The sequence below is a fragment of the Lolium perenne genome, chromosome 2, assembly GCF_019359855.2.
Source record: "Lolium perenne isolate Kyuss_39 chromosome 2, Kyuss_2.0, whole genome shotgun sequence".
In the NCBI taxonomy this organism is placed as follows: domain Eukaryota; kingdom Viridiplantae; phylum Streptophyta; class Magnoliopsida; order Poales; family Poaceae; genus Lolium; species Lolium perenne.
Genome location: NC_067245.2, coordinates 300,767,294 through 300,790,643, shown reverse-complemented (window position 1 = coordinate 300,790,643; position 23,350 = coordinate 300,767,294). Strand labels below are relative to the sequence as shown.

Genomic DNA, 23,350 nt, shown 5'->3' with positions numbered 1-23,350 from the left:
AGCGAACAAGGCGGAGATCACCTCCGCGCCTCCAACCTAAGTTGCACTATGAGCTAGCCCAACCTTGACTCATCCGCAGGAAACACGTGCTGTCTGGCAGAAGTTTCGGCCAGACCCAGATCTAGACGTCCAAGACCCTAGATTGGCGGCACCACGATGTCCACCATCCCCAGCACGCGAGCACACTTGCACAAGCACGACCAAAAAGGTTGGAAGGAGAACAGACCGCAGCCGCCGGAGTTGCTGCAGTACTGAGCCGCCCAAGGACCTCGTCCCAGATAGCTAGCAAGTACGTCGTACCAGCGACTCCAGAACGGCGGGACGTCACCCCAACGATGGCCCACCGCCGAAAGCTCAACCGAGCTTCGACAAGCCCGAGCGGGCAGATCGCCAAAACCAGCGCCAACGGTCCAGTACGAGCACGACACCAGCCACGACGGATGATGGCCGAGGAGGTCTCTGCGTGCAGCACACCAACAGAGAACAGCCCAAAACGGTCGGGCCCGCTAGGCCCAGATTTAGGCCCGCGGGCCCAGATCGGCCGCCGCCACCAGGGGACGCAGGAGCATCGGCTGACGCGGCGTTGGGCACCACCGCCGCGACCGCTCCCCTCGCTGCCAGCCACGGCGGGATCCGCGCCGGCTTGGGCCGGAGCCGACGCCCTCCAACACCGCCTGGTCGAGCCCGCCCCGTCGGGCCTCCCAATTAGCACACGGGAGAGAAGGAAACTGCCGCCGCCAGCACCGCCCGGCGGCGGCGGGGAAGGAGGGAAGAGGGGGTAGAGGGTGGGGAGGGTGGGGAGGACGGGGGCGCCCGGTCGCCCACGGGGGAGGCGACGGGAGCGGAGTTTAAGACAACATTTTATGGACAGAGGTAGTATTAATTTACAATGTGTAGTACCTCTGTTATAATCGTGTTGTTGGTTTGCATTGATAATTCTTGGCATAGAGTTTCTGCATATATGTTTCCTCGTGTGAATATGAAATATGTCCCCGCGATCAAAACGGGTCCACAGCCAACTCTTACTGTTGTAGTTTTTTCACTTTATTCTGAGAAATTTTATTAGTAAAAAATACAGTAGCAGATTTTCTACAATGGGCCCGGTCAAAAAAACTATGCTCGTGGGCAAGAGGGTCTTTTTTTTAATTTCTTCCCACAAACAGATTAGGATTTCTTAATCCGAGTGCGATATTCTCTCTGAAAAGAAAATTCCGACTACGATAGCACCTCTCTGTCTATATATCAATATATGTACGACGCCTATGCGTGCAACTTCAAGCAAAAATTTCATACATACGGTGCCAACAAAGCAAGCCTCGTGACCTCTTGTTCCGTGTTCATCTACCTTCACCATGGGTAACAGATCGTCCTCCAAAGTTAATCATGGCCGGTTCCCGCCCAACACGGCGTCCAGATGCGTCACCGAGACCTTAACCGTGTCTCACGATTTCGAGGTGACCAATTACCCAATGCTCGTCGGCATGGGTGTTGGCAAGTTCGTCAGCTCGAGCACATTCAGCGTCAGTGGATCCCTATGGAATATCAGGCTCTACCCGGACGGATTCATGAAGGATTATGCCGGGAACATGTCAGTGCTTTTACATTATCTCAGCTCAGCGAACGAGGTGAGGACGAAATTCTCATTAAACATTCTGAAGAAAAAAGGCCATGGAAAACTAACCAACTACCCTCTGCTCGACTACGTCTTTTCTGCGGAAAGTCGAGGTTATGGATACAGCTCATTGTTCGACAATTCGAAGCTGAATTCATCATCGCACCTGGACCATGGACGCTTGACGATAAGGTGCGTCCTCACAATCATAAAAACAAATCCCTCGGAGCCTACGACGAACCTCGTCGTGGCTGCACAGCCGAATGTGCAAGACCATCTCAAGCTCATGCTCACGGATGGAGATGGCGCGGATGTGACATTCAGTGTCCGTGGCCAACTGTTCAATGCCCACCGGTGCTTGTTGGCTGCACGGTCTCCCGTTTTCAAGGCCCAGCTATTTGGCCCGATGAAAGAGACGTCAACTCATCGCATCATGATTGATGATATGGAGCCACAAATCTTCGGAGCACTTCTTCACTTCATATACACGGATTGCATGACCGATGACTACAAGGAAGGGCAAACTAGAAATCTGCAACACCTGCTAGTGGCCGCGGATCGATACGGAGTGGACAGGTTGCGGCTCATGTGTGAAGGTAGGCTGTGTGATAGCATCGACGTGAAAACCGTTGCCACCACGTTGGTTTTAGCTGAGCAGCATAACTGTCAAGTTCTTAGAAAAGCTTGTGTCGACTTTGTAGCCTCAAGAAACGCACTAGATGCAGTCATGAAAACAGAAGGATTCAAGCATCTTAAGGCAAGCTGTCCTCAGCTCATACCGGCGATTTTGGCTAGGAGCTCCTACACCTGGTGTCAAGTTTCTAAGTGGTCGACAAACCAGACGACCACATGTCTACACGAACTGAACTTCACTCATCTGTGATTGTTTGTTTCAGAATTTTGATATGCGATGATGAATTAATCTAGGGCATCTTCAGATGTAAATTGTACAAATATTTTTAATCTTGATTTCTCCATTGTATAAACACTGGATTTATTTCAATTTCAGCATTTGATCTTTAGTTCATTTTTTTTCTTGTCGTTCTGAGCAAATTAACAAAGAGATCAACCGCTAGCAAGCTTTTCTCTACCCCGACACGCACTCAGAGAGTACTACTGTACTAGATACCATGGGTACTTGCGAACCATTGTCGATCACAAGTTCTACTCATCTGGCGATTTTGGTTTTGATTTTCTATGCGAGAAACAAGATGACCACATGTCTACATGAACTGAACTTGGGTGATGCATTTTGATTATCTATTTCAGAATTTGAAAAACGATATACGGAGTAGCTTTGAAAGATTCCAGCATGATTATCCAACAAAAAGTGATGTGAGTCGTCTTTTCTTCATTTATTTCTTCTCATTTAAGAAAGGAAAATGCTTTAAAACATCGGTGGATACAACACTAGCAACCTCCGACTCCAGAGCTCGCCACACGTCCCTCCACGTGGTCGGCAGGGAACGAGTGAGGCCCACCACGTTGAGCTTTCTCCCTTTTTCTCTACTTCTTTTCCCCTTTCCTCGAAATAGGCTTTCGTCCCGCTATAACCAACCGATACAAGATAGCAACCACCGCTGGGGCAAACAACACATCAAGTCCAAAAGAAAGAAGAGAGAAAATATTTAAAAAAACTAATGGTGATACCGATAGATTGACGAAAACGAAGATAGCCCGCAATCGTTGCGCCCTCCGCGAAGTCCCACCGCTTCCTAGCACATCGAGTCATCGCTTACGAAGCAACACCTTCAACAAGGAGGCGACGATGTCGCCACTGCTGCCTGGACTCGTCCTAGGGTTTCCCCCCTATGTGGAGAGGATAGGGTAGGGGTACCCCCGACGCCCTTCAGGAAGGAAAGACGACACCCGCAGACGTCACTGCGTCGGCGTCGAACAAGCCGACAGGGATTTCTCCCGATCCCCAAACCACCATCACCCCAGACAACTCGAAGTGCTCCACCCAACCGCCACCAACCAGCATGCGCCACCACAATCTAGAAGCCATCCTCGCCGTCTCACTATGGCCCAGACACGAGGCCTCGAGGGAAGGAAGGGCACAACAGGGTCAGGGGAAGCAGCACCGCCGCCACGCGGAAGGGAACATCCTCCACCGCCATCGCGGTAGCAGACCGGAAGTGCCAGCAGAAACACACCGAGCCCCTACTAGCCCGGCCAAGCCCGCCTGGCCAGCAAAGTTTCCGCCGCCACGCTGCAGCTGGCCGGCGTGCAGCGCCGCCACCACCCATCCCCACCGACGCCCCACGTCCACCTCCAGGGAGCAGCAACCGGGCCTGAGGCAGCCCATCCCAACCCAGATGGGGGCCAGAGGGCCCAAATCTAGGCCGGGAGAGCGCGGCCAGCTGCCAGCCGCCCGCCTGCGACCGCCCATCTGCCGCCAAGCCACCTCGCTGCCCTGCCGCCTCGAGAGCCACCCGGCCACACTGGACCAGCACCTAGCCTAGGGACACCGCCGCTGGCGCCGAGCTCCGCGCCTCCTTGCCACGCGCGCGTGAAAAGGCCGGCCGCCGCCGCCGGCACCGCACGAGCAACGCCCGGCGGCGGCGGAGGGGAGGGGGAGAAGAAGGGAGGGCGGGCGGCGGCGCTAGGGTTGGCTCCCTCTCGCCCGCGCGGGGGGCGAGAGCGAGCACGAACGAAGCCGATTTTCTATATGGCCGAGAATATCAGATTAAACGCGCGTGTCCGGTTTTGTTGGATTTGCACTTGGAAATCAGATCATCGGGCACGTTATAGGAAGCGCTTCGCATGCTTTCGCTACTCCGTGTCCATGGTGACTTATCAAAGAACAAAATTTCCCCGTTTAGGCATCAGGTCCCGCACGGTTCGCTTGGCTTGTCACCGGCGATGACTCTTGCATGTTGTTGCACCATCGCACGAGGTTCTCTGCCTCTTCTGTCTCGCGCGAAGGCGTTTCTGCCCGGAACGTTGTCAGTCGTGGGCATCGTCGTGAGAAACTGTTTCCTTTCCGAGTCCGGTTCTGCACTCCGGCACGTTCCGAATCCCGCAAGGTCTCCTGCATGCTGTTATTAGACGGGGATCTCTGCCCGGGCCTCTGTCTCGAACGGTTAGAAAGATTGGTTTCTGTCAAGGACGTTGTCAGTCAGATCAATGGATCTGTGGCGCCGCCTCACGAACAAGGGATCCTCCGTTCCGAGACAAGCGGACACGTCGTCGAGATGCGTGACGGAGAGCGTGTCCGGGACGCACGACTTCGTGGTCGCAAACTACTCGCGGATCAGGGACCTCCCCGAGGGCGATTCCGTGATGTCCGGCACCTTCAGCGTCGGCGGCTGCGATTGGTTTCTCTGCTTCTACCCGCGGGGAGCGTTCTGGAGCACCGCCTTCCAGAGGGAGGAGTACGGGAGCTACGTGGCGGCGTCTGTGCATCTCCTCAAAAAAGAGGCACCCGTGATGGCGACGGCAAGGGTCACCATAGGACTCGTGGACCGCCACGGGGCGATGAAGAACATGACGACGTCGGACGCGTACAACTTCACCCCCGGGGTATCCCAGAAATTTCATGATTTTACGCACAAATCCAAGCTGACATCGCGGCGGTACCTCAAAGATGATTGCGTGACGATCAGGTGCGTCCTCACCGTCCTCACGCCCCGCACGGAAGCCACTAGGGCTGTCCCGGCCACCGCTGCTCCGCTGCCGGAACTGAACGGCCACCTCGAGCGCATGCTCAGAGACGGCAAAGGCACGGACGTGACGATCGAGGTCGGCGGGCAGGCGTTCCGTGCACACAGCTGCGTGCTCGCCGCACGGTCGCCGGTCTTCGACGCGGAGCTCTTCGGTCCGATGAAGAGGAAAGACACAGATGAGCGCATCCGTATCGAGGACATGGAGCCGACGGTCTTCGAGTCGCTTCTCCACTTCATCTACACTGACTCCCTGCCCGGCAACGGGGAAGGCTGCAGCACGGCGGTGACGCAGCACCTGCTGGTGGCCGCAGATCGGTACGGGGTGGAGAAACTCAAGCATGCCTGCGACCTGAAGCTACGCGCAACCTTAGACGTTGAGACTGTCGCGGCGACGATGGTGCTTGCCAAGCAGCACCACTGCCCGCTGCTCACCGATGCGTGCATCACATTTATGGTGTCATCCCGGAAAGTGCTGGCCGACGTTGCGGCGACCGAAGGGTTCAAGCACTTCACGGCGAGCATCCCCCTCCAAAATCAGATTGAGATACTAGGGAAAGTGTCACACTAAACCTCCACCCCGGCAGCTAGGTCCGAGTGAGGGCCGGTGGAGTAACACATGTGAAACGTGTACATATGGGTCAGTCGTATATACATGGCTGAACAGTGGAGAACTTATTTGGGTTGTTTATGAAATGGAAAGTGCTGGGCGTCCCCCGGGGGATCTGATTCCCCAGCCCCCGGGTCCCCAGCCGTCGGATCGACATCATTTACGGTTAGATTTGCCTGTAGCAAAAGAACACCTCCGGCAGCAAAATAAACACCCCGGCAGCAACTGCATGTAGCAAAAAACGGTTCGCCCATGAAATAAAAGAAAAAGTTTGAGCTCGCCGGAGTCTCGCCGGAGACCTCGCCGGAGAGCCCGTAGCAAAATAAAAAAGCAATTGTAGCAATACCGTAAAAATGTTGTAGCAACAAATTTATTCCTAGGTTGCAAATCCGCACAACGGATACCTCGTCGGAGATCTCAACGGAGACCTTGCCGGAAATCTTGTAGCAAAATATTTATCCCTTTTTAGCAACATTGCAGAATAGTTGTAGCAAAAAAAATCTACCATCTCTGACCCCGCTGGTAGCAACGTCTGGAGAAACCGCATTTGCAGCATCTCGACCATGGAGGGTTGCAAAATTGGCCAGCATTTGCAGCATTCGCTGCTCGTGGTTGTGTTTGACTTGGTGGCAAGTAGCATCCTACTGGAGAAACCGCATCAGCCACGGACGGCGAGTTCGTCCCCGACCACGCCTCCAAGCGGCCGCAGCGCTGGGGCGAGATGACGGCCGGCGGAGGTGCTCCAAGGGGAAGGCGGTGGGCAGGGATGGGTTAGAGAACGGCTGGCGGAGCTTCGTGGGGGACGGCCGGCGACAAGGGCGCGGAGGCTGCAGTAGGAGGAGGCCGGGGAGGCGGCGGCGATGAGCGTCCTGCTGGGGACGACCCGGAATACTGCGACTGGCTGCGAGCGACGAGCTCCGGACGCCGACTGGCTGCGAGCGACGACCGTCCTGCTCGGGGTCGCCGCGAAAGACGGCGATATGCGTGGCTGGGGCGACCGACGAGCCAGGGCGGCGGGAGGTGAGCGAGGCGAACCGCACGGAGAAGATAAGGTGTAGCTGGACTTTTTGTGGGCGCTGGGTGGTGGGGCCAGGACGACGTACATCCACTCGATTGAGAGCATCGGAGGGCCGCACACCCGGAGGTTGCGAGCGAGCGCAGCCCCCGGGGGCATTGGATCATTTTCCAGTGCTGGGCGTCCCCCGGGGGATCTGATTCCCCAGCCCCCGGGTCCCCAGCCGTCGGATCGACATCATTTACGGTTAGATTTGCCTGTAGCAAAAGAACACCTCCGGCAGCAAAATAAACACCCCGGCAGCAACTGCATGTAGCAAAAAACGGTTCGCCCATGAAATAAAAGAAAAAGTTTGAGCTCGCCGGAGTCTCGCCGGAGACCTCGCCGGAGAGCCCGTAGCAAAATAAAAAAGCAATTGTAGCAATACCGTAAAAATGTTGTAGCAACAAATTTATTCCTAGGTTGCAAATCCGCACAACGGATACCTCGTCGGAGATCTCAACGGAGACCTTGCCGGAAATCTTGTAGCAAAATATTTATCCCTTTTTAGCAACATTGCAGAATAGTTGTAGCAAAAAAAATCTACCATCTCTGACCCCGCTGGTAGCAACGTCTGGAGAAACCGCATTTGCAGCATCTCGACCATGGAGGGTTGCAAAATTGGCCAGCATTTGCAGCATTCGCTGCTCGTGGTTGTGTTTGACTTGGTGGCAAGTAGCATCCTACTGGAGAAACCGCATCAGCCACGGACGGCGAGTTCGTCCCCGACCACGCCTCCAAGCGGCCGCAGCGCTGGGGCGAGATGACGGCCGGCGGAGGTGCTCCAAGGGGAAGGCGGTGGGCAGGGATGGGTTAGAGAACGGCTGGCGGAGCTTCGTGGGGGACGGCCGGCGACAAGGGCGCGGAGGCTGCAGTAGGAGGAGGCCGGGGAGGCGGCGGCGATGAGCGTCCTGCTGGGGACGACCCGGAATACTGCGACTGGCTGCGAGCGACGAGCTCCGGACGCCGACTGGCTGCGAGCGACGACCGTCCTGCTCGGGGTCGCCGCGAAAGACGGCGATATGCGTGGCTGGGGCGACCGACGAGCCAGGGCGGCGGGAGGTGAGCGAGGCGAACCGCACGGAGAAGATAAGGTGTAGCTGGACTTTTTGTGGGCGCTGGGTGGTGGGGCCAGGACGACGTACATCCACTCGATTGAGAGCATCGGAGGGCCGCACACCCGGAGGTTGCGAGCGAGCGCAGCCCCCGGGGGCATTGGATCATTTTCCTTATGAAATATATACTTTCTCTTTTCGTGAGAGTGTGTTCTTATATTCCTCAAAAAAAAAAGAGTGTGTTCTTATCTTAGTTTCGGACACATATAATATACTAGCTGAGTGTCCTTGCGTTGTGATGGTCTAGATAGTTTTTTGTATGTGAAAATACGTGCATTTTTATCATTATTATTGCTACGTATATATTTAGTTTTTATTGATATCTATCATCATACATCAGTTTTTATGCATTTTTAGATGACTAGCACCGTGCATTACACTAGGAGAAATGTACTCAAGCGCTACTCCAAAGTATCCATGTTGACACTTCTTCTCTTTCTCACCATCGGCGATGGTGGTCATAATTTCTCCTATTCATTATAAAGATAATCGATCCTAAGAAATTTAGATTGCAAGCCCCTTGTATGGACTTATAATACCACATGCCTATAATGATTGTGGATGCAACCATTAATTTTTTATTAAATATGAATCCAAGAAAATTTAAATCTAGTGCACGCTGAATATTCCATAAACCATTTTCAAATTTTGTAGTAAAAAACCATTCATACCACTTAAATTTTGCTCGATAATCTAGGAAGCTCCAGCATAGCATGGTCAGCGAAAAACTATAAATTCTAAGATAATAGGCTATAGACTGACCATTTTTCTGTTTTCAGTTAATTTAGATTTTTTCATATAATTGAACTCCTTGTGATACGCACAATACACAGGTATTGAAGTAGTTAAATTGACTAAAATTTCAATAACAAACATTGTGGAAAATTTGAACGACTTATTCAAACCGTACAATTGTGTAAAATTGCAAGTTCAGATTTATTCAATCTTCAGAATAATCAAACATATGTGAAAACTTGGGCATGAAGGTGAGGTATTTCCAGCAAAGCAAGTGCATCTTTTGTCATCTTCGTAGAGTGTACTGGATCAATACTCCCTTTGTCATGAACAATTATTTCAAGGCATCTAGATCGCTCACGTAGCTGTGATAATCTTCGCCCGATCTGAACATCGGATCACAATATCACATAGGAGATCCCTTGTCCAAGTCGCTGGATGAAGCTGTGGCATCTTCAGTTCAAGCCAAGTCCGAGCTTCAGTCCAGAGTTTCTTTGCATGCATACCATGTATAAGAGCGTGCACCAAATCTTCGTTTGCAGCTAGGCAAAGTCTGCTACGTCCCAAGGGCGCAATGACACGTGTGTGTACGTAAGAGGTAAGACACAAGTATTCCTGGAGTTCATATTGTTATAATCGAGATGCACAATAAACGAAAAGTAAAACACTGCCGGGGACACGAGATTTTAACGTGGAAAACCCTTGCAACACACAAGGGAAAAACCACGGGCGCTAGCCAGCAAAATTTCACTATTTCGATGGTGTTTACAAACGCCGTGGGTGTACAATGATGCGACCAGAACCCTAGCGGCGGCTTACAGGGAAAATATATAGACGGTGGCAACGATCCGTACCGCGGGGGCTTCGCCCCCCGCACCCCCCAGGTGCACCTGCTGGGCCTCGGGCCTCGCTTCGCTCGTCAGAAGTTAGCCTCTTCTTGGAATTTGGATCACAATATAACAAACTCCACCTTGAGAAAAATTCCTTGTAGCATGAACTTCAACAATCACCTGAATCAACAAAGAAAACACTTGCTGGCGCCAATAGCCACTTGGGCTAAACAGTTATACCAACCAAGCTTGAGCAAAGCTCAAACTTGGACACATGGACAGGCTTAGTCATCATATCAGCATGATTATCATGAGTACTAATCTTGCATACCTTCACTTTACCTTTTGCAACCACATCTTGATACGGGCATGTAGGCCTATGTGGAGCCCAGATTCAGGACTCCACCAGCTTAATTATTTTAGTTTTTGTAATTGTCATATATTGGCAAATTAGGGATTTTTAATAAATCGAGTCAGTCTTGGTTTGGGCCTGTCCAACCAAGTTAGGAGGCCCATAGAGGGGCGCCCAGCCCAGCAAGGGTTGGCCGGCCACCTCCCCCTCATATAAGGAGGTGGGGCGGATAGGGTTTAGGTAGAACAAGTTTAGTCTCAAGATTAGGGTTTTCCCATTGCGTGTGTTCACGTGTATCATCCCTCCGGGGGTACGGCGCTGCCGTTTATCTATACTATCCGCTGCGAAGGTTCTTGTGTTCATCAAGGATTGTCTAGCTCTTGATTTGAGGCGGTCGTTCATCGATCCGTTGCTTGCTGGATTCGTTTCCTCTTCTCCAGGCTGCGTTCATCGCGTTGTTGGGAGGAATCTCTACCCCAGGTTCTCGCTGTGAAAGATCGGGCAACAACTCAGGAGGATCCAGTGGGTCGCTCCTTTATCATGTGGTATCAGCTTTCTGGGTTGCTCACGGCGAGGTGTTGTTGATCGATCTCTTTGATCGGTTTGCATCGGAGAAGATTGGCTCTAAGATCGGAGGAGTTTGGCTCTCGGTCGAAGGAGGTTAGTTGGAGGAAGTTTGGCGTTGTTTGGTGCAGTTTGGAGGTCATCCATGGCTGTTTCGGAGGTCAAAATCGCGAAAAATCGCGCCTGGAATCGGGCAGAAGACGAAGATTCGCGATGCGCCCCGGTGCCAGGGCCGGCCGACCGGACCCAGGACCGGCCGGGCCGGTCAACCGGGCGGCAAACCGGGTCCAGCCGGCCTGGACCGGACCACCTGCTGACGCCAACCGGCGCAGTTCTTGAGCCGCACAGACGCGCGGCCGGCCACCAGGCCGGTCTGACCGGGTCCCTGGCCGGACCGACCGGTCCCCAGGCCGGTGTGACCGGGCCCCAGGCCGGATCGACCGGTTCCCAGGCCGGTTCAGCCGGGCGCTGGGCCGGGCAGGCGCCTGTTACTGCGATTGTTTCTCCCACGAAGCTGGCTGCTGCTGATGTTGTTCCGTCTACAAAAGGGTTAGCTGATGCTATCGCTGTTCTTGCTTTGTCTTCTGACGATAAGCTTGGCATACGGTGTTCGCGTGACATGAAATCTAGTAAGGTTTTCAATGACTATCTGGATTGCTTGAAGGGAGAACAGCGTTCGCCGTCCAGTCTTCGTTGGTATCTACACCATCTTGCGACAGTTGAGGAATATGAAGATTGGGAGAGGAACATGGAGTTGGGTTTTGCTCGGTGCCGCACATACAACAGGAATTTCAGTAGTTCTTATGCATTTTATCTTGCTATACGGCGTGTGGACGGGGCATTGGAACGTTGCTGGCAGGATGCGGTGGACAGAGGTGAATTTGCTGAAACTTGGGAAGACTACAAAACTTTTCTTCGTAGTGGTTTCGTGGTACCATATGTGGAGGAGAGTGAGCAGCCGTCCAGAGTTGTGCATGCAATAGAGGAAGTGGACAGGTGCATAGTTCCTATTCAGGAGATTGTTCCACTACCAACAGTCACTACGGTTGAGGTGAAATCTTCAAAGGAGAGGAAACCTGACTCTGATACCAAGAGCACTACTGTGACTGTTGAGGAGGATCTACCATTGAGCGGGCTGAATATGCAACTCAAGAGGGTACAAGATGATGCTTGCAAAACAGTTGACAAGGGTCAGCGGTGGAGTTTGTTTCAGACTCAGTGCTTTATCAAGGGCAAGGCTTGCAAGTTGATGGTTGATGGTGGTAGCTGTACTAATGGCATTAGCAAGGTGATGGTGGCAGCGTTGGGGTTGTCTACATGGCGTCTTCCTGAACCTAAACGTCTTGAGTGGTTGAATCGCTGTGGTATGCTGAAGATTACTCATAAGGTGCGTGTGCCATTTACAGTTGATGACTATGTTGATGAGATCGATTGCGATGTGTTGCCATTGGAGGTGTGTGGATTGCTACTTGGGCGTCCCTGACAGTTTGATCGCAATGTGACACATGCTGGGCGAGCAAATACATATTCTTTTATGCATGGTGGCAAACAGCGGACTTTGAAGCCTGTGGGTGATGATCATATCAAGTTCGATGTGGAGTTAGTGGTGCGTAAGGCGAAGTTGCACAAGCCTAATGTGCAGCAAAAGGTGCATAATGTTTCGAGCATTGATGTTGGTGATGTTTCAGCCATGCCTGTAGATGACAAGCCAGTTCTTGTTGGTGACAAGCCGGATGAAGATACACTTGTTGTTGATGTGGATGTTGCATCATGTGCTACAGTTCCAGTTTGTGTTGATGCTAGTATACAGACTGATGATGTTTGTACTGATGGTGTGTCAGTACATATGGCGCATATGCGCATGGGAGGAGTGGGAGGCGAGCGCGTCAGTGGAGATGGTGGGCAGCGGCACTACCGTGCTAGGAGTACTGTCCAGTTTTCCGCGACACCGCGGATGCATCGAGGCAAGGATGGACGTGTGAGACATCTATGTGGCCCAGGAATTACACATCTTGTGCAGGGTCATGTGCAGCGACACAAGGGTCCATCAAAACCTCGCAAGAAGATGGAATTGGCGCCAAAGTCCAAGCTCATGTGGAGAAGAAAGGAGGCGCCAAGTGCTGTATCAAGTCGAGAAGGCCGCGAGGGAGGATGTGGTGTGGAAGGCAAGCAAGACTTGAAGACGGCGAGGACGTGTCATGTTCATATCACATCACCTTTTCCAGAAGACCCTCACGCGTTGGGGACAACGCTTCTTGAAGGGGGGGAGGATGATACGGGCATGGAGGCCTATGTGGAGCCCAGATTCAGGACTCCACCAGCTTAATTATTTTAGTTTTTGTAATTGTCATATATTGGTAAATTAGGGATTTTTAATAAATCGAGTCAGTCTTGGTTTGGGCCTGTCCAACCAAGTTAGGAGGCCCATAGAGGGGCGCCCCAGCCCAGCAAGGGCTGGCCAGCCACCTCCCCCTCATATAAGGAGGTGGGGCGGCTAGGGTTTAGGTAGAACAAGTTTAGTCTCAAGATTAGGGTTTTCCCATTGCGTGTGTTCACGTGTATCATCCCTCCAGGGGTACGGCGCTGCCGTTTATCTATATTATCCGCTGCGAAGGTTCTTGTGTTCATCAAGGATTGTCTAGCTCTTGGTTTGAGGCGGTCGTTCATCGATCCGTTGCTTGTTGGATTCGTTTCCTCTTCTCCAGGCTGCGTTCATCGCGTTGTTGGGAGGAATCTCTACCCCAGGTTCTCGCTGTGAAAGATCGGGCAACAACTCAGGAGGATCCAGTGGTTCGCTCCTTTATCACATCTCTGATTGCGTGGTACTTAATATCAATGTGCTTTGTCTTCTCATGGAACATCTGATCTATAGTAAGATAAATAGCACTTTGACTGTCACTGAACAACTTAATGCAAGAATTATCTCCACAAAGCTCAGCATATAAACCTTCCAGCCAAACAGCCTCTTTACCTGCCTCAGCAATAGCCATATACTCAGCCTCAGTAGTAGATTGTGCAACAGCATCTTGCAAAGTAGCCTTCCAGCTAACAGCACATCATATATAACACAATATAACACATATTATGCACGGGATGTACGCCTCTTGGTTGCCTTTAATTGCTCGCGCCTACGTTATTTATGTAATGTACCCTTATATATCCGGCAAAATTTCCGTGTACGCAATACCAACGCACGGTCGTGATCTTGTGCCATGGGAAACAGCGCACTTTTTCATGGCCGGATCCGATCGGAGACGTCGTCGACATGCCACTACAGGAATGGCCGGAGACGACGACGGCCAAACCCTACGCCGAGGGCATTTTTTCGGGGCCGTCGGCGTATGGCCTCGCCGGGGCAGCGCCGGAAGACGAGTACGGAGGTTCCACCTATATAATGAGGGGCATAGGGGAGGGGGCCGGCCACCCCAAGACCACAAGGTGGCCGCACCCTATAGTGGCCGGCGCCCCCCTCTCCCAAACCCTAGCCACCCCCTCTCTCCTCCACCTCTCCCGCACGCTTAGCGAAGCTCCGCCGGAGTTCTCCACCACCACCGCCACCACGCCGTCGTGCTGCCGGATTCAAGGAGGAGCTACTACTTCCGCTGCCCGCTGGAACGGGGAGAAGGACGTCGTCTTCATCAACACCGAACGTGTGACCGAGTACGGAGGTGCTGCCCGATCGTGGCACCGTGTTCAAGATCTTCTACGCGCTTTTGCAAGCGGCAAGTGATCATCTACCGCAGCAACAAGAGCCTCATCTTGTAGGCTTTGGAAAATCTTCAAGGGCGAGTCTCGATCATCTCCTCGTTGCTCCCGTCTTCTAGATTGCATCTTGGTTTGGATTGCCTTCTCGCGGTAGGAAATTTTTTGTTTTCTATGCAACGAATCCCTACATGTACCCCCGATGCCCTTCAGGAAGGAAAGACGACACCCGCAGGCGTCGCCGTCGAATAAGCCGACAGGGATTTCTCCTGATCCCCAAACCACCATCACCCCAGACAACTCGAAGTGCTCCACCCAACCGCCACCAACCAGCATGCGCCACCACAATCTAGAAACCATCCTCGCCGTCTCACTGTGGTCCCAGACACGAGGCCTTGAGGGAAGGAAGGGCACAACAGGGTCAGGTGAAGCAGCACCGCCGCACGCGGGAGGGAACATCCTCCACCGCCATCACGGTAGCAGACCGGACGTGCCAGCAGAAACACACCGAGCCGCTACTGGCCCGGCCAGGCCCGTCTGGCCCGTAAAGTTTCCGCCGCCATGCTGCAGCTGGCCGGCGTGCAGCGCCACCACCACCCATCCCCACTGACGCCCCACGTCCACCTCCAAGGAGGAGCAACCGGGCATGAGGCAGCCCATCCCAACCCAGATGGGGGCCAGAGGGCCCATATCTGGGCCGGGAGGGCGCGGCCAACCGCCAGCCGCCCGCCTGCGACCACCCATCTGCCGCCAAGCCACCTCGCTGCCCCGCCGCCTCGAGAGTCACCCGGCCGCGCCGGACCAGTACCTAGCCTAGGGACACCGCCGCGGGCGCCGAGCTCCGCGCCTCCTTGCCGCGCGCGAGAAAAGGCCGATCGCCGCCGCCGGCACCGCACGAGCAACGCCCGGCGGCACGCGCCGGCGGCGGCGGTGGGAGGGGGAGAAGAAGGGAGGGCGGGCAGCGGCACTAGGGTTGGCTCCCTCTCACCCGCGCGGGGGGCGAGAGCAAGCGCGAACGAAGCCAATTTTCTATATGGCCGATAATATCGGATTAAACGCGCGTGTCCGGTTTTGTTGGATTTGCACTTGGAAATCAGATCATCGGGCACGTTATAGGAAGCGCTTCGCATGCTTTCGCTACTCCGTGTCCATCAAAGAACAAAATTTCCCCGTTTAGGAATCAGGTCCCGCACGGTTCGTTTGGCTTGTCACCGGCGATGACTCTTGCATGTTGTTGCACCATCGCACGAGGTTCTCTGCCTCTTCTGTCTCGCGCGAAGGCTAGTTTCTGCCCGGAACGTCGTCAGTCGCGGGCTATCGTCGTGAGAAACTGTTTCCTTTCCGAGTCTGGTTCTGCACTCCGGCACGTTCCGAATCCCGCAAGGTCTCCTGCATGCTGTTATTAGACGGGGATCTCTGCCCGGGCCTCTGTCTCGAACGGTTAGAAAGATTGGTTTCTGTCAAGGACGTTGTCAGTCGGATCAATGGATCTGTGGCGCCGCCTCACGAACAAGGGATCCTCCGTTCCGAGACAAGCGGACACGTCGTCGAGATGCGTGACGGAGAGCGTGTCCGGGACGCACGACTTCGTGGTCGCAAACTACTCGCGGATCATGGACCTCCAGGAGGGCGATTCCGTGATGTCCGGCACCTTCACCGTCAGCGGCTGCGATTGGTTTCTCTGCTTCTACCCGCGCGGGGCGTTCTGGAGCACCGCCTTCCAGAGGGAAGAGTACGGAGGCTACGTGGCGGCGTCTGTGCATCTCCGCAAAACAGAGACGCCCCATGCCGTGATGGTGAGGGCAAGGGTCACCATAGGACTCGTGGACCGCCACGGGGCGATGAAGAACATGACGACGTCGGACGCGTACAACTTCACCCCCGGGGTATCCCAGAAATTTCATGATTTTACGCACAAATCCAAGCTGACATCGCGGCGGTACCTCAAAGATGATTGCGTGACGATCAGGTGCATCATCACCGTCCTCACGCCCCGCACGGAAGCCACCAGGGCCGTCCCGGCCACCGCTGCTCCGCTGCCGGAACTGAACGGCCACCTCGAGCGCATGCTCAGAGACGGCAAAGGCACGGACGTGATGATCGAGGTCGGCGGGCAGGCGTTCCGTGCACACAGGTGCGTGCTCGCCGCACGGTCGCCGGTCTTCGACGCGGAGCTCTTCGGTCCGATGAAGAGGAAAGACACAGATGAGCGCATCCGTATCGAGGACATGGAGCCGACGGTCTTCGAGTCGCTTCTCCACTTCATCTACACGGACTCCCGCAACGGGGAAGGCTGCAGCACGGCGGTGACGCAGCACCTGCTGGTGGCCGCAGATCGGTACGGGGTGGAGAAACTCAAGCATGCCTGCGACCTGAAGCTACGTACGCGCAACCTTGGACGTGGAGACTGTCGCGACAACGATGGTGCTTGCCAAGCAGCACCACTGCCCGCTGCTCACCGATGCGTGCATCACATTTTTGGTGTCATCCCGGAAACATTATGGAAAATTTGAACGACTTATTCAAACTGTACAATTGTGTAAAATTGCAAGTTCAGATTTATTCTAACTTCAGAAGAATCAAACATATGTGAAAACTTAGGCATAAAGGTGAGGTATTTCAAGCAAAGCAATCGCATCTCTCGTCATCTTAGTAGAGTGTACTGGATACTCCCTTTGTCATGAACAATATTATTTCAAGGCGTCCAGATAACCCATATAACTGTGATAATCTTCGTCCAATCCGTGTCAGAGAACATCGGTTCACATAGGAGATCCCCTGTCCATGTCCGAGCTTCAGTCCAGAGTTTCCTTGCATGCATCAAATCTTCCTTTGCAGCTAGGCAAACTCTGCAACGTCCCAAGGGAGTAATGACACGTGTGTGTACGTAAGAGGTAAGACACAAGTATTCTTGGAGTTCATATTATGGACGGGATGTACACCTCTTGGTTGCCTTTAATTGCTCGCCCGTACGTTATTTATGTAATGTACCCTTATATATCGGGCAAAATTTCCGTGTACGGACGTAAGTCGTGATCTTATGCTGTCAGCTCCAGCGTGTTCAGGGTCGGCGGCTACGACTGGAAGATCGAGTTCTACCCTGATGGCCTGGCGTTGGCGAATGGCAAATCCAGGTATGCCGGCTGCTTCCTGAATTGCGTCAGCCCGGCGAACGACATGAGGGCACGATTCTCGTTAAACATGCTGAAGAAATTGGACGGCGAGGAACAAGTAACCCACTACGATGGTATAGAGCACACTTTTCCTCCTGGAGGCACTGCTCGGGGCTACCGCAAATTCGTCCCCAAGTGGAAGCTTATATTTCTGTTAGATGTCAACAATGGCTTCTTCACGATAAGATGCGTTGTCACGGTCATTCATCAGCCTCGCACGGTACGCAGGAGGAAGCTGATCTTAGCGACGCCACATGGAAGGTCAGGGGGATCCATTTGGGAGTATGACCTGGATTTTATAGCTTTGTTAGAGATGGGGCGGTCTAATTTTGCAGTACCTTTTCTTAGAGAACTTTATGCGGGTAAGATTTTCGAGTGGTTTTGCTTGCCACCACATGGAAGGTCAGGGGGATCCTTGTAGGTATTAACACCATGACTTCGAAAGTTAATAAAGTGGAAACGGGGGATTTTTGTGATAAGTTGTCGGTCAAATCTAAATATGATGGCTTCGAATTGTTCTTGGTACCGGTGTATGGGGCGGCACAAGATAAACATAAACATGAATTTCTGTCCGAATTGGTATGCCTATGACACAACCTACTATTTTATCCTCGTTTTCAGATGATGAAATTCTTGAGCATGCTACATCGTTGGGAGTGTCTTTGGGAAAGTCAAACTCTGAAAGTATTGCTACAGCTAAGTTAACTTTAGACACTGAAAAAGCGCGCACTTTAACTATGTTAGAGAAGAAAAATCAAATGCCTAATGAGAATGATTTGGTCTCTGTCTTGTTTGGTAGTATCTAGAGCCTCCAACTTGTGTGAGGATTTGGAGGATGAGGAGGATTTAGATGGAGATGAACTGGGTCGGGCTACTCCCCCTGTTGTCAAAGAGAAAAAGAAAAGTCAATAGTTTGATCAGTCCTACAAGAGAGATATTGATTGTCGTCATGCTAAGCTTAAGATAAATCATAAAAAACTACATAAGTCCAAGATTTTATCCAATGTTGTAAACTAGCTACCATGTTAAACTCAAGATACATCAGAGAAACTAGAGTACTCATCAACCAGCCATCCGAGTTATCAATTGATATACCATTGAAACAAAGAAGCAGAGCATTACCTTTATCCGCATCACGGACACATCAACCGCTCCACAATCGCGACTCCGCTCCACCGGACGGATATCCAATGAATCGGCTCACCAAGTATTTATGGAAGCAGCCACCACCAGACATCGCCGGAAGCATCTCCATCTTCGGCCATGGCGTTGGCTCTCCTCTACTCTACTCGTCCGCAGTCCAAAGTCACAAGTCACACACGATACCCGCACGCGGTAGGTGAAGATTGCCTTCTATTTGTAGAGGAGAGACGTGTTTTCAATTTTATGAGGGAAAACGAAAAGACGAGGTATAGCGGGAAAGCAAATAAGATTTCCCTAGTTCTCTCCTCATCTTTGTTGGTTGATGGAACAGATGGACGGATGAGATGAGTGGTGCCATGGATTGCTGACATGGCGGTCGATCTTGGGAAATAAAGCAACCCGTAAATTATGTGAAGCAAGTATTAATTGCAGGACGGTTCATTTTTCTAAAAGGGGTAGTTATGGTGTTGATCGACCTATTCTGAAGGATCTAAACTGACGCGCTCCATCTCTTCTCCCTATCTATCCCTTCCCTGGATGCTATTTTTTGGGATTGCATGGTATCCTTTCTTGCTTGAGCGCATGAATTAATTAGTCCCAAACCGGCTAGCTACTTGTACAGTATACACAAGCGACTAATATACATTTATGCTGATTAAACCCTAAAGCTATTCATAATATGGGTTGGCAGGTGTTAGGATTTAATTAATAGGTTAATTAAAGGGGTAATCCTCCCTCATGTAATTCTCTATGTTGATTGGTTTGTCAACAGACACAACCCTTCCTCACACCTCTTCGAACGGACGTGACCCATATTCGCGTCCCTTCCCCTTGTATATAAGTTGTGAATCATCAATGGAACAGAACAGTTGAATCATTTGTTGCTATCTCTCGTTTCTCTCTCGATATTACTTTCAACACGTTATCAGCACGCTCGCCGCTGAGCGAATTCGATCTAGAGAAGAACAAGGTGTCCGCCTCCATCGTTCCGTTCCAAAGAAGAACCGTGCAGGGAAGAAATTGAGTAAGGAGGAATCGATGAACTGTCCGTCGTCATCTCTCTACCCCCAATCCTCTCTGCGAATCGGTATTCGAGATCAACGAAATCGAAGAATTGAAGAACAAACTGTGAGTTGGTTCCAATCAACCCTCTCCAAAACAGAGGTAAGAATCATGCCTGGAGGCTTCCAGGCCCAACGCTCTACGCGGGCAAAGCCCCGCTAGCCGAGGACGCCGTCCTCGACCAAGTGCTCGCCGCGCCTGCCATCCCCGACAATGGCCACGCCCGCGGCATCGCACGGCTTGCATCCTTGCGGTGCGCCGGCTCCGGCGGCCTCCCGGCTCGACGCGCGCTGCCCGGAAACCGCCCTGGCGGCGGCTAACGGACGAGGGGGAGCATCCGCCTTTGGCTCCGGCATGAGCGCCACGGCCGTCGACGCTGTCGTGCCATCGCACCTGCCATCCCCGACGCTCGCCACTCCTCCACCTTCGCCAAGCACAGGCGCTCACCGCCGCGTTGTGGTTTTTCGGACTCCTGCTGTCGAGCCCGCCTTCAAGCGGCCGTGGCCACCGCACCAGAACCTGGAGCCGTCCGCCCTCGGGCTCGCAAATGGCGCCTTTAACGGCGTCGCGCCAGGCACCCGGCTGCCAGGCGACTCCTCCAACGAGGACGAGCGCGGCGGAAGGACCAGTCGCCACCGGTGAGCGCTGCTGCGATGGTACAGGAGAGTCGCGTGGTGGTCGCCGCTTAGTCGTCTGGATTGGGGAATTGAGTCTACTACCTTATCCTATCGTACGACCATTGACCAGGGGGCCGGTCCTAGACAGGCTACCCAACGTGGCCCATTTGCATGCGGTTTGAGACACCAGCAGCTCCTCCAGTTTGCATAAAACGTCCACGTATTTCAGTTTTTAAGCAAACAATATCTAACAGTAGCTCTAGCAGCAGTAGTCTAATTACTATTTTAGACCCTGTTTGAGCATTGTTTCTGTAGAGTATCATATATTCCAGAACATATATATGATGTAATATATTTCCACGTGCTCACATGTTGAGATTAACTACATCTTTTATTTTGCAATTGAGATTTTCTTTAAAATTTCTTGCAAATAAGAATCAATCATCGTCTTAATTGAGTATTTGGCTTAATACGAGCACGAATTGATAAATGCAAAATTCGAAGTGAACCTCTTCAAAATTGATGTTTTGGGAATATATTGTAGTGTGTGGATCTACTGCATCGCAGATTATCTTCACTACTAGGATTGCTTTACAAAGTAATCTCCCATACATTCTATTAAGTTATGACATAAGGCACTAGAACTAGGAGTATCTACTGATTCCATCAGATTATACTCTCTAGTGCTGAGAGACGGACTCCAAAATTTCTTTTGGAGATTATCTACAAAGTGTCATACTTAACAATTTGAGGTTCACACTAATGATTTCAAGTCAACGCCTTGAATCTTTATTAATTTTGCAAAGTTCATTACAACATAACCATGATGGTTTTTAATTTACCAATTGTAAATTAATAATCTCTGGTTCACCCATGTAAATAAATGATGGCCGAAAAAGGATTTGAGGCATTTGCCCTCAATGGCCACAACTACACTACATGGAACATGACCATCAAGATCACTCTTGCATTTCGTGGGATAATGCGTGCGATCCAAGCCCCGCGGGATTCACCTCCGACTGGAGCCACGCCGCTGACAGAAGAGTAAAAGTATGTTGTCATGTACATCACAAGGCAACATACATCCAGATCGAGTGTGAATGCTATACGCATATGACAGATGAATGCCACACCAACAACATCTGGTTATTCTGTATTAACAATCCCTAGCATGCAAAGGACCTCAGGAAAAAAGGTTTGAAGCTTACTTCAACCTTCATCCAGATTGCACTAATAGAGATGGTTGTTCGCGAGATGTTTCTCTTCGAAATTGCAACACCATGACTCTCTAGCGGTCACAGGACCCTATGGGCACGGAGAACATGATCATTGAGTATGCCTCAACCGACATGTTTGGAGGCGTTAACTAGTCTCATTATCTCCTTAGTGATCGATTTATTCATGTCCATTTTTGTTGTTGTAATAGAACATATATATTGTATTTCACAATATATTGTATCAGCACTCTGGTATGAATATGATTGAATGTCTTCTATATATTTGATAAAGGTTTCTGCAATAAAAACTCTCTAATTCGATATATAGATTTCTACGGGATTCAATCCAATGGATGAGGAACAAGTATTTAAAAAGGTACCCTCTCTATTGTTTGGATTGTACTACATGTACATCCAATCCGTAGCACATGTTGCCTATAAATCAATTCCATTGGTCATGATTTGCATGAAGCTAAGTTTCCTTAATAATTGAATATTATGTAGCTCATTTTGAGGTTCTCATATAGTCCCTCGATCGAATGCATTCGAGGTGATATTTGTGGCCTCATCCAACCATTGTATGGACTAAAAAACGAATTATAATCAATTCAAATGGATAATGATGCAGAATTCTCTTCATGTGCCTCGAATAATTATTGCACGGCTTTCGAAGATTGAACTTCAGCACTTTGTCACATATGTTCATACACAAAAGGTTGGTTGAATATCTAAGCAAGAGGACTAGGCTCCTTGCACGACCTTTGTTAATGAGTTGAAATTTTAACAACTTCACGTTGAAGTCATGCGGTTTTACACACCCTTGACTTACTAACTGCGCAGAACTTCCCCTCTGCAGTTGATACGTGGAAATCCTCCGAGCATTTCCTATCTGCGTAAGTTCGGAATCGCTTCACGCGTACCGATCTCACCACCGCAACGTACATCATAGGCCCACAAATTAGGGATCTATGTGGGGTACAGATCTCCGTCGATCACTAAGTACCTTGAATTCCTCATAAGGGATCTGTTCATAGCCTGGTACGCTGATTGCAAATATTGAAGGATGGATATTTCCAGGCATTAGGGGGAGATTTCAAGTACCAAATAGAATGCCAGGAAATCATTTGGAACTCCATGTTCCTCTCCATATCCACGTACTCAAAAATCTGGACTATACGTCTACGATTCACAAATTTGCAACACTTTGCAAATACCCTGCCAAATTCATTTACTGATTAAAAGGTGTTATATAATCCTTTAGTCCGGCTAGAAATACGCCCGAAAGAGTGGAGGTACCAATAAAAACCACTCAACTCCCTATTTCTTAAAAGAGGGGGAGTAGTACGGCCTCTAACCAGGATCTAGCTTCCTAGAAGCAACAAGGTAAAATGAGGAGAAATCCTCTGAATTAGTAAATGCATATCAACCTAGCGTTGATTAACACCTTATGGGTAGTATACACCCAGTGGAAGGAAAACCTCCACTGCCCAGCTGCAGCTTGCACACACTAGCTGGGACATCGGAACATCCAGACTCACTCGTATTGGGAAATCACGAAGAGTCATCATGGGTGCTTGGGAGATTTCCTCCAACTATATTGATTCTGGAGCATCATATGATTAAAGCCTACGAATGTCGACAATATTTCTCTTGTATGATTGCAAACATCCTTCATAATGATTCATATCCAAAGACCATGGCCATGGCAGAGTGTAAACCACTTTCTTGGATTGAAACAATCAAAGGATGCAATCCAAGCAGAATTAGCCTCGCTCCTCCAAATGAATTCCCTATGCGGTTCAATATGTTCTCTTCCAGCAACGGAACGAGATAACAAGGTGGTGAGAAAGCAAGGCTTGTAGCACAAGGTCGGATTTACGCAGAGATCCGAGACCTAAT

The 23,350-nt window shown here is 51.2% G+C and overlaps 2 protein-coding genes and 1 pseudogene across 2 annotated transcripts; all 3 read left to right on the top strand.

Annotated features, from left to right (window-relative positions):
* Positions 1 to 1,898: 1,898 nt before the first annotated feature.
* On the top strand, positions 1,899 to 2,495 carry LOC127329397 (BTB/POZ and MATH domain-containing protein 2-like). Its single transcript, XM_051355923.2, has one exon. It carries the CDS (start codon positions 1,899 to 1,901, stop codon positions 2,493 to 2,495), a length of 597 nt encoding a protein of 198 aa, XP_051211883.1.
* Positions 2,496 to 5,089: 2,594 nt separating this feature from the next.
* Positions 5,090 to 5,950, top strand: LOC127330648 (BTB/POZ and MATH domain-containing protein 2-like). Its single transcript, XM_051356788.2, has one exon. The coding sequence runs from the start codon at positions 5,093 to 5,095 to the stop codon at positions 5,846 to 5,848; it is 756 nt and encodes a 251-aa protein (XP_051212748.1). The 5' UTR covers positions 5,090 to 5,092; the 3' UTR covers positions 5,849 to 5,950.
* A 9,773-nt stretch (positions 5,951 to 15,723) lies between these two features.
* On the top strand, positions 15,724 to 18,324 carry LOC127329398 (BTB/POZ and MATH domain-containing protein 1-like; annotated as a pseudogene).
* The last annotated feature ends 5,026 nt before the right edge of the window (positions 18,325 to 23,350 follow it).

Coding starts and splice junctions, on each gene's coding strand:
- LOC127329397 (XM_051355923.2), top strand. CDS start 1,899: ATGCTCACGGATGGAGATGGCGCGGATGTGACATTCAGTGTCCGTGGC.
- LOC127330648 (XM_051356788.2), top strand. CDS start 5,093: ATGAAGAACATGACGACGTCGGACGCGTACAACTTCACCCCCGGGGTA.